This window comes from Lissotriton vulgaris, chromosome 12 (assembly GCF_964263255.1).
Source record: "Lissotriton vulgaris chromosome 12, aLisVul1.2, whole genome shotgun sequence".
Lineage (NCBI taxonomy): Eukaryota > Metazoa > Chordata > Amphibia > Caudata > Salamandridae > Lissotriton > Lissotriton vulgaris.
Window position 1 is genome coordinate 68,965,725 of NC_141700.1, and position 12,011 is coordinate 68,977,735.

Sequence of the window (12,011 nt, forward strand, 5' to 3'; positions counted from 1 at the left end):
AGGACAGCCTACCATCCTATCTGAGCTTCTGATTGGGCATAAAGGTGAGAGCCTCGCTCTGGCACTTTGTTTGTTCACTCTGAAAGTTGGGAATCGATGTGCAGAGGAAACTGCTGAGGACTGCCCCAGATAAGTTTCCATGTTGTATGTATGAGTGAGAATATGCTTATGTTGTGTATGTACCTGTCTGCAAGCGTGCACCAGTTTGTGTGTTTGTTGGACTTGGCCCTTTTTGCAATCCCTGAAAATTTTGCTTTCCTCCTGTATTTTGTCTGACTTTTTTTTTGTTGGTTTTATGACTCTGGGCACTTTACGACAGCTGATCAGTGCTAATGTGCATATGCTCTACCTATTGTAAATTGATGTATGAATTAATGACTCCATGATTGGCTGATTTGGTTTACTTGTCAGACCCTAGTACAGTGCACTGAGTGTGGCCAGGGCGTGTGAATCCAATTGCTGCTGGTGGGCCTGCAGCACTGGTTGTGCCACCCACAGAAGCAGCCTGTAAAAGTGTGTCTCAGGCCTGCCATTGCAGAGCCTGCATGCAGTCTGGTACTGTCATGCTGATTGGGCAAGTGCACCCACTTGCCAGTTCCAAAACCTTCTCTTTTCTTCATACCAGTCACCCCTATGGTAGGCCCAAGGGCAGGGTGCATTGTAAGTATAAGGTTGGACACGCCCTGATGTGTGTTGCATATCCTAATAGTGAATTACAGCCATTTTCGTTTTTAACTATTGCAAGCCTACCTGTTCTCCATAGGCCAGAATGGGGGGTTTTAGATTAATACATGTTTATAATCCTAACTGTCTCAGAGAACATGGGAGAAATTCGAGTTTAGTATACCTGAACTCAGAATGATAAAATACATCTCTTAGTGAAGTTGGTTTTAACATTCTGTGTTTGTAAATACCACTTTTAGAACGTGGGTATTTGCTTGCCTAACCTTTCAAGCCTGCCTCTGCTAGGTTTTGTATTCCTTTGTCTGGTTTTGTGAGTGACAGTGCTTGGGGATTCCAAGAGACAGGATGAGTCACCCAGTGGTGAATAGAGAGATCTGCATCTAGAGGGGAGGGAGGAGTTGCACCTGAACCTTGAATAGGGCTGTGCCTGCCTTCCACAATGCTGGCTCCACATCCAGGGGAGCGGCTGATGTCTCTGCCCCACACACTGAAAGAAGAGAAGGAGTCCTGTAAACAAAGTGCTCCAGGAGTGTACTTGCCTTCCACAATGCTGGCTCCACCTCCTGTGGGGAGTCTGATGTGCCTGCCCTGCACTGTGAAAGGAAAGGAGAAGTCTGGTAAACAGAGTGCTTCAAAACTGATTTGGACTGGGCAAAGGCCCCTCTCCCCTCAGAGAACAAAGGATTTTGGGGTATACATTTTGAGACCCTGATCCCAAGAAATTAGATCACTTTTTGACTACAAGAAGAAACCTTTACTGAGGAGAGGAACCTGAAGAAACTGAGGAGAGACTATCCCCAAGCTGAAGTGCTGCTTGGGGGATTGGCCTGCAGTGGTTGCCTTACTGCCAAAGGAAGGAGAAAGGAACTTTGTGTACTTTGCTTTCAACTTGTGAAGGATCTCCAAGGGCTTGGAAAAGAGCTTGCCTCCTGCTGAAGTCTCAGGGACAACACACTTTACCCCCCAGCTCCCCAGAGTTCCTTTGGAAGTGCCTGCTGTTTTGGGCCTTCTGAGGAACTGCGTGTCGCAAGGAGCTGGAAGCGTGACTTAACGAGAAGAAGCGTGTCGCCGTCGCTGTGCCTGCTGTTGCAACTCCGAAGGAGGGAGTCACCGCTGGAACTGTCGCACTGCACCGCATCGGAGAGAAGCGTGCAGCAACGAAGAGGAAGCGGGTCGCGGTCACTGCTGCTGCCGTCGGTACTCCGAAGGAGGGTGTCGCCACTGTAGCTGTCGCACTGCACCACATCGAGAGAAGAGTCTCGCAACGAGGTCGAAGCGTGTCGCCGCCGCCGTGCCTGCCGGCGCATCTCCGAAGGAGGGTGTCACCGCTGGAACTGTCGCACTGCACTGCATCGAAGAAGAGCACCTTGCATCCCTGAGAAGCGCGCCACAGTCGGAGCTGCTGCTGTAACATCATGGATGTCGCAGCTGTAGTTGTCGCATCGAGCGGAAGCTTCACGCATCGTGGGAGAAGAGTGTTGCCGCTAGAGCTGCTACCATCGTATCATCAGGGTGTCGCCGCTGCAGTCCACGCATCGAACTGAGAACTTCTCGCATCCCCGAGAAGCGTGCCGCATCTGGAAGATCTTCACATCTTTATTTCTTTGTACTTGAACTTTGCCGCATTTCCCTCGCTGCGACATTGCTTGTCGTGGAAGCGCAAAGCAACCTAAGGTACATTGACGTAAAGTGTCTCATCTAAGAACTGAACTGAACTAAGCTAAATCTACCATCTTAAAGTAACAGTATTGTGTATTTTTGTGATTTATGGTCTTGTGGTAACTCTATATAAAGTATACTTATTTTTTATATAAATCTTTGTGTAGTGTGCATCTGTAGAGCTGTCACTGGGTTACTGTATGTGGTCACAAATGCTTAACACAACGCCCCTGAGATAAAGCCTGTCTGCTTGTGCCAAGCTACCAAGGGGGTGAGCAGGGGTTATTTTAGGAGTGTAATCCCCTTATCCTGACTAGAGACGAGGGTCCCTATTTGTCACAAGTACCTACCTGTGCGAACCAGAGACCCCCAAATCTAACATTGTTTATGTGAGCATGTGTGAGTGTTTGTATGTAACCTTACTACAGTTTTATGACCATTTATTTGATAGCCCCACTACTTTATAAATTAACCAGCCGTCACTGAGCACTAATATGCTTGCGGTGCTGCTGCAGCACTGTCAAGCATCCACAGCCCTTTTTATTGGCAGTGAGCACCCGCCATGAAAAGTGTGGCAGAGAGGCAGCAAAGGGAGTTTTAACGGGGCCCCCTGCCGGATTTGGGCCATGGGGTGCATGCAGGGGGAAACATGTAGTGCTGCACTGTATTTGCATCCCCACTTCCTGCACAGTGTGGCATATATGCCACACCGTGTTGGAAGGTGCAATCAGCAGTCTGACTGCGGCTGTCTGCATTATAGACTCTTCTATGAGCCTTGCAGGGTGCCAAAGTCAAACCACCGCAACGCCACCTGCCAGACCAGGATTTAACTCCTGATCTGGTGGGTGGTCTCACCACAAGTTTGGCAGTCCTACAGCGGTCGATGAATGACTGCTGCTACTGTAGGACTGCCAAACTCGTAATAAGGCCTGTAATACTCTTCACACTCTTAAAGAAGTGTGTGGTGACTCCTGTGACTCAATTTACAGGTGGAAAGATACAAATAGTAACTGTCCACTGTTTGTGGGAACCTCCACCCCAGGGCTAGAGATCTCCAGATCTGAAAATATGAATAAATGTAATAAAGGGCATTAAAAAATAAGTGAAAACTAAAACTAATATCATTTCAAATAAAAATGTAAAGTATTTTTAAACAAATTATATGAAGCTAGGACAAAACAAATTCATACATTACCTTCTAAAATTAACAATTTATTAAAATGTAAATTAATTTCATTTTGATATATGGTTTACATTTTTTTCATCATACTTTCAGATTGAAATCATCCATTTTCTCTTAACATTTTTATATTATTTAATTTTTCACAAAACTAGTTCTAAGTTGTTTTTAATTCATTTTAATATACTCAGGCTTTTTAATCTAATAAAATTTGAGTTGAATTGTATTAGATTTCATGAAATCTAATTTAGTCTTAAATTTACTACACGCATGCACACATATATATGTGTGTGTGTGTGTGTGTGTATATATATACATGTGTGTGTGTGTGTGTATATATATATATATATATACAATATATACATGTGTGTGTGTGTGTTTGTGTGTATATATATATATATATATATATATATATATATATATATATGTATACATACACACACACACACACACATATATATATATTATTTTTTTAAACACTCTCTCTAATCCAAAAGATAAAGGCACACTCAAGGGGTCAGGTTTAGAAGTGTGAATTTATTCAGGGGGAAGCTGACCCACGTGTTTCGGCCCTTGTCCAGTTCTTATAGAGTTCATTTATTTTAAATATTGCCTATGGATTACTACTGTTATAGTCTGTCTCCGTTGTTTTCTATGGGAGTGTGTTGCAGTAACAATGGTACGTCAGTTAGAGTGTTTGACTTAGTCTAAGGCATGGGTACTCACAAACTTTCTCTCGGGGGCCAAATTTACAGTGTGGTTTATGTCCGAGGGCCGCACCGGTGGGGGCGGGGTCAGTGGGGAAAGGGGCGGGGCTAGAGCAACAACAAAAAAAATGTGACTATAAGGTTGATCACAGGTCCCTGCAGTGGACGCCTTCGTCCACTGAGCCACCAGACCCGGCATACACACACACACACACATATATATATATATATATATATATATATATATATATATATATATATATATATATATATATATATATATATATATATATATATATATATATATATATATATACATATACATATATATATATATATATATCTCGTTCTTTCTCTATCTCTCGTTCTTTCTCTCTCTCCCTCCCTCTCCCTCCCTCCCTCTCTCTCCCTCCCTCTCCCTCCCTCTGTCTCTCTGTCTCCACCTGTCTCCCTCATTCTGACTGTCTTACTCCCTCTCTCCCTCTGTCTCCCTCCCTCACTCTTAGCGGGCTCCCTCACTCTTGGTGGGCTCCCTCACTCTTAGCGGGCTCGCTCACTCTTAGCGGGCTCCCTTACTCTTAGCGGGCTCCCTCACTCTTGGCGGGCTCCCTCACTCTCCTTCCCCCACTCTCCTTCCCTCACTCTCCTTCCCTCTCTCTCCTTCCCTCTCCCTCCCTCACTCTCTTTCCCTCACCCTCTCCTTCCCTCACTCTCTCCCTCCCTCTCCCTCCCTCGCTCTCTCCTTCAATCGCTCTCTCCTTACCTCGCCCTCCCTCTCCCTCGCCCTCCCTCTCCCCTCGCCCTCACTCTCTCCTCACCCTCACTCTCTCTTTCCCTCACTCTCTCTTTCCCTCACTCTCCCTCCCTCACTCTCCCTCCCTCTCCCTCCCTCTCCCTCCCTCTCCCTTGCTCTCCCTCCCTCGCTCTCCCTCCCTCGCTCTCCTTCCCTCGCTCTCCTTCCCTTGCTCTCTCCTTCCCACTCCCTCCTTCCCTCTCTCTCCTTCCCTCTCCTTCCCTCACTCTCCCTCACTCTCTCCTTCCCTCACTCTCCCTCCTTTGCTCTCCCTCCTTCGCTCTCCCTCCCTCACTCTCCTTCCCTCGCTCTCTCCTTCCCTCACTCTCCGTCCCTCCTTCCCTCTCCCTCCCTCACTCTCCCTCCCTCTCACCTTCCCTCACTCTCTCACTCTCTCCTTCCCTCACTCTCTCACTCTCTCCTTCCCTCACTCTCTCACTCCTTCCCTCACTCTCTCCTTCCCTCACTCTCCCTCATTCACTCTCCCTCATTCACTCTCCCTCCTTCACTCTCCCTCCCTCTCTCCTTCCCTCACTCATTCCCTCCTTCCCTCGTTCTCTCCTTCCCTCGCTCTCCCTCGCCCTCCCTCTCCCTCTCCTCGCCCTAACTCTCTCCTTCCCTCACTCTCTCCTCCCTCACTCTCCCTCCCTCACTCTCCCTCACTCTCCTTCCCTCGCTCTCTCCTTCCTCCCCCTCCTTCCCTCGCTCTCCCTCCCTCTCCCTCGCCCTCCCTCTCTTCTCACTCTCTCCTTCCCTCACTCTCTCCTTCCCTCACTCACTCTCCCTCCCTCACTCTTCCTCCCTCACTCTCCCTCGCCCTCACTCTCCTCGCCCTCACTCTCCTTCCCTCCCTTTCCCTCCCTGTCTCCCTCCCTCCACCTTGCCCTTGTGTGCCCGGGTTGAGACAGCTTCTGGGCAGGCACACACACAAACACAGCCTCACCGGAGCACTTCACGGGTCTTCAAAAGACCATTCGTTTGTAATGAGGCTTTGTCACCTCTTAGCCCCCCTGCAGCCCCACTCTGACTACGAAGGGAATCGCCCGGCCCCCACAGAGCAGCAGTCTGAGTCACGCTGCCGCAGGGGTGTTTGCTGACCCTGTAAAAAAAAATGTTTTAAACACGGCTACATGTCTGCAAGGTCCACGGGCCGCCAGGGACGGCTTGCCGGGCCGCCACCGACCCGCGTGCGCCGTACTATGAGTACCAGTGGTCTAAGGCTTGGCCGGAGTACTTTCAAGCCTGTTTTGTTACTATTGCAGCGGTAGTAGAATTGTATTGTGTCTATAGCAATTATCTTACTCTTAATTGGGTGTGTATCTTTTATTACCATGTCCGTCCCTAAACCGCCCCATAAATTTCCCTTAACCCCACTCAGTTTGTAGTAATTATTCTCCATTTTATAGGCACCCACTTTCACTTTCCTACATTTACTGCTAAATCCTATACTCATGTGTGCAGAGATCTCCACGACCGGGGCTGAGGTGCTGATCTTTGGTCGTAGGCTTGCTAATTGAATTTTGTAGCATGCAATTTAGTTCTAAAAGAGCACTACATTACATACTTTTGGAGAACTACTTTTCGAACTTCAAAGTGCCATTTGCCAATCTGCCTTTAATAAATAAAATTGATACTTGTATAACGCACTACTCACCCGCAAGGGTCTCAAGGCGCTTGTACGAATACCGCTGTGGAACCCATCCTGGCTTTCCCTGTGAGGCGTCCACTCCTGGGCAACCCCAAGGTGGAGGCCCGGCATCCTTAGCGTTGTGGGGGCCGTTGTGGAGATTAAGCACGCTATTGCCCAGAGTGGGAATCCATGATTGGAAAAGGCACTGAGGCGAGAATTATCAGGACCGTGGAATTTTGAGCCCAAGACCCGCCGAGGCGGGGAATTGAACCCTGGTCCCGGGCTAGACCTCTGCATCAGGTTCTGCCGCTCTAATCATTGAGCCACACTTCTCCACCTAACATATGTTAGTGTATTTTTGCACTTCATTCTTTTGGGTAGTCCGCCCTGTGTATAAGTAAAAACTGGCTACTGAGATTACCAAAGCTCAGAGCCAGACTGGAAACCCAAAGCAGCCCTGGACCCGGACCACCCCCGGGGAAGCACTGCATGGCTTCCCGGAGTCTGGAAACACTTGCATGCTGATTTTGTCACTGGGGACCGATATTGCAGCACAGCTGCAAAACCGACCTGCAGTCACAAAAGGGGCCCGATTACTGCATAACCATCCTACCACCCTTCAAATCTCCAGGGGAAGTGCCCAATACCCAGTACGGTCAGTCTGGCCTTCCCAAATATCGTAGCATTAATAACAATTTTGATGATGATAGTTTTGATGTCTTAACTGTTCAGCAAAAATATGGCAGAGTTAAGAGCCGTACTGTTCATTGTTTGACAGGCTATTGCCTTTAAAAGGTGATTAAGGATGCGAAGTACTCTTTCCAGTTATTCCACTCTCAAGCTACCATATGGCAATGACTGCTCCTTAGTTTAAGTGACCAATGACCCCATATAACAAGCTCTAATTCCACATAATGCCTCTAAAATATTCTATCTCCACCAAACGTCAACATTCAAGCAAATTCGTTTTTATAGGAAGTAGATAAACGGATAAACTGATAGACATGAACTTACCTCAAATGTGACGGCAAGTACACCTGCTGTTCCCATAGTCACTGCAAATGTCTGGTAGTCACAAACTCCCTCTGGCCCTGCTGTGTCATTGAATGCTCCATAGGGTATAAAGAAGCAGGCCAAGGAAGTGGAAATTCCTTGGAAGAATGACCAGAAGAAAGTCTTGTAGGTGAAGAGGGAAGAGCTCTGGCCCACCTTGTACAGTTGTGGTAATCTCAGGCTCATCCTGGCACTCACATCCTTCCAGCGCGTGCAAGAAAAGGGAAGAAGGCATGCGAAAGGGTAAACATTAAAAAAACACATTTTCTTTTACCATTATTCTTTGCTACAGAGCTATAAACTGTATCTGATAGATATACCTAGCTGCAGATTTCTTGCTTTAGAATCCTCCCCCAGGCGTTAGACTGGATCTGGAAATGTTTTACACAGTACGTCTGCGCATCGGAAGAGGGCCCAGCACAACTCTGTATCAACATCATCACGCAATCTGATGTTGAGGGAATCCATTTAATCCCCTTGACGACGCACTGACGTCAGTTCCTACTTTTCCATGCTTGCAACGGCAGATCGGCGCTGCGAGGCCTCCGGGCAGTTATGCGCTATGTAAGTGGAATTTTTCATTTCATTTCATCCGAAGCGGTTATGGGGCTGTTTTATGGCCCATCTCCACATTTTGTGTGGGAAACAGTGTGCTATGCCTTCAGGGTTTAACTCGTTCACCGCCGCGGTGCGAGTGATTAACGACTGGGCGTGGTTCAGACGGCCCCCGGCCATCCTTCGCACACGCCCCGTCGCGTCGGACAGCGGGGGGCTGTCCGACGCACGCAAAGGGTTAAACCCTGTGCGTCTTGTACCAGACAGATGTTGATCACAGATCCTCATACCGTCTGTTTGTGGTGCCTTTTATTCTCTATTTATATTGAGAGATCGTGCTAACCATGGGTTTCTCTATGCTTCAAGGTTTATTTTCCATTCTTTATATATTCTACAAATATATACTCTATTGCTTGCTAATTCTGTCTCAGGCAATTTGCATTATGCTAACTTCTTGGATGGCTGTGCTTTCCGATGTTGTGGAATGGCCATTATGGTTTCCAGTCTATTATGTCCGAATTTTCGGACTGATTATACAGCTTTACTTTATTTCCATGTGTTTTTCTTTTGTCAATATATAGTTGACTATTTATTTTACTCCTATATCAGTGTATCGTGCAGATATCCTAGCGGTACTTGCATTGCGGGCCAGTACAGGTAAGAGTGGTGGGTGTGGCGGGAAGTCGACAGAGGACGGGGCAGGTAAAATTAATTAAATAAAAAAATAAAACCTGTTACCTTGCGCTCGCCGCATTGCCGACTTGGCGATGCGGCGAGCACAAGGTAAGTGTTTTTATTTTTTTTAATTTAGTTGTACCTCCCCCTTCAACTGTCGATTCGCTCCCCCACCCCGCTCGCCCGCCCCACCGCTCTTACCTGTACCCGGGCACCACTGGGTATTTGTATTGTCCCTATTGCAATTTCCTAGGGATATGTCTGGTTCTATGCCACTAGTTCGTATTGCAGGTTTGGTGGCTTAGTGGACTATGCGTCCACTGTAGGGACCTGTGAATAACCTTATGGTCACAGGTTCATATCTTGGCAGGTCCACTTAGCCTTCCATCCTTCTGAGGTTGATAAAATAAGTATCAGTGATGTGGGTTACAATACACATCTGTTATTTAACATCAAGATACTCTTTGTGGTGAATGTGCGCTTTACAAATACACTTTCATGAGATGTTGGCTTCCACTCTTTTTTAAAGAGCATTAGTTATGATTTACCACAGATAATAAACCTCTCTCTCTCTCTCTCTCTGTTGCAGAGTAGGTCTGGCTTGGATAATACTCTATATTGCACTGAGGCATTGCTCCACAGCATGACCTGCTGATCTGTGTTTCGCAAGTATCAAACATGCTGTTTGAGTCTGGATGTGAGCAGTCATTGTTTTTACTATAGAGTACTTTAGCAAATAGTCCTAGTATCATGGGATACATTCTTCCCATGCATTCTAGGACTTTATGACCTTTCTACTCTATTCTATTGTATTGTATTCTTTTCTAATCTACTTGGTTTGGTAGCGTATGGCTACCATATCAAGGCTTCCCAGCGCTGACCTTTCTTACTGCGGTCCCTTCTGCAGTGCTTATGAGGTGAGCATGCATGGGTTTGGTTCATCTTAAGGGTGCAAATAGACTTCTATTCATCTTATTGTCTTGCTAACATGGATAATTTTATTCCCATGCTTGTTAACGTCTTATCACTTTACTTATCTCTGGTTCTTCCAAAGGTTTTTTAAAATTGTAAAGCATGATATTGCTCAACTACTTTATTTTGAAGGTCCGGTCTATTTCTCTGTTCTAGACCAGTTTTGTTCTAAGTTAGAGACTTTTAGAGGTTTTAGTTCGCAGACTCTCCTCTGGGGATCGTATGCTTTGGTATTTGATTCTAAAGTAAGGAATCAGTGGATAGATGTCTCTATCAGAGTAACAAGTTCCTTACCTTTGGTAACGCATTACCTGATAGAAATAGGATCTAGCCGCAGATGATTCTTTATGCCCCCTCCTGACCTCTCTGCTTTGCGAACTGAGTTCTCTTTGGTCTCATTGATTTCTTTATCAGACTTCACATAATCACTTAAGACCGTAGTGATTATTTGTGTCTGGGTCCTCTTTGGTCTCAATTAGTTTATTTCTTTATATAAAAAAAACATTCACAAACTAAATTATCAATTCAGTGATTCTTTGACACACATGTTTTTACTGTAGCAAACTGTTTCAATAGGCAGTTTCTATATGTGGCTCAATGTTATGAGGGTGGAAAATAGACACAGGAGAAACTGATGGCTGCCCATCGGCAAGGGGGTTATATGCACTCTGTCGACGTCACATCGCATGATGATGTCAATATGGAGTCAAATGACGCCCTCTTCTGATGCGCAGATGTACTTGGAAAAAAATTGCAGATGAAGTCTCGCTCATGAGGGAGTATTCTAAAGTAAGGAATTTGCGGGTAGATCCTGTTTCTACCTGATAATGCGTTAAAGAAGGTAAGTAAGTTGTTATTTTATTGCTTTTCTTTTTCCTGCTCAACTTAGGCTGAGACATTATAGAATGATAAGCATGTCATTGTAAATGTAAAATGTAAATGTGTATACTTGTAAAGCGCACTGTGATTGGGTTAGCCATTTGAACATTTTAGCCTGGCACAATAAATGTGGCTTTCCTTGTGTGGTTTTCTACTGAGAGCCATATAATCTGCCACTCCTAAATATACCTTAAGCAAAATGTTGTTTGCATGAACAGGCCTGTGCTCTTGTTTAGCAAGAGACAGATTTAGGATTTCGAAGTTCGGGAAAAATGTAGTTAACCAGCTGTCCTCCTGTTCCATCAGACTCACCATTTTAAAAATCTTTTTAGAGTCAGAGAATCATGCGATTACAAGCTGGAGCGAAACTGCTGTCATTTCATTTCAATACTTTATTAGACTTCATTGATAAAAATCATAAAAGTGTGATGCATTACATTTTAAACCTTAAAACACAATATAAAAAGCGATTCATCGATCAAGTAATTTCTTTTTAATCAGTACCAAAGTACTAATCAAAAACAAGTAAACATTTTCTTTCTCGTATCGAAAGTAGCCCACAGAAAACTTGACATTCTACAGCATATCGCCATGGTGGACAAAGATTGTAAATAAAGATAAGCAGGACGACCTTATGTAAAATTAAGCTGTCTTAAATAGGTAAAATATAGTCTTTTCTCAAATTGCTATAACATTTACAGAAGAAAACTACATGCATAATACTCTGTGCCATCAGAGAATCACAAGGACAATTTATTCGGTTTGAAGACCAGTCATTCATTTCAGGGAAGCTAGTCGAATGCTGTTAGGTGGCCAATCTGAAACTAGTCAAAATGAATTATATGCCTAGAATTGAATACAAATTTAAGATAGGGTTGCATTTTATATGTAGTTTAAATGGCTTTATTTTTTAAGACAGTGGACTTTAAAATTTCAGTAGTTAGTCTAAGATTCTTGAGATGTGCACTGCATTCATTTTCAAATCTTTTTAAATAATGGCTTCCTGGAATTCAGGATTCTCGTAATAGTTAGGATACCCCAGGTCGCAGAAAAGGCGTTGAATATATGTCAACCAAGGTATGCCTAATGTTGAGCTTGCCTTGAGGCAGTCCCCAATAATGGCACTGCTTAAGCTAGTATATTCTGATGTCCAGATTGTATGCCATTGTAAAATGGGCTGCAGTATTATTAAATCTGTGAGGAACGGAACCCCCAGTTCCGCAT

General features: G+C 45.1%; 1 protein-coding gene across 1 annotated transcript in view; it reads right to left on the reverse strand.

The window, feature by feature from the left end:
• ATP8B3 (ATPase phospholipid transporting 8B3) overlaps positions 1-12,011 on the reverse strand; it is a 379,813-nt gene that overhangs the window by 27,771 nt on the left and 340,031 nt on the right. The window contains exon 25 of the mRNA XM_086947162.1: positions 7,668-7,907. Coding sequence (XP_086803288.1) covers positions 7,668-7,907 — 240 coding nt within the window. The remainder of the gene's footprint in view (positions 1-7,667; positions 7,908-12,011) is intronic.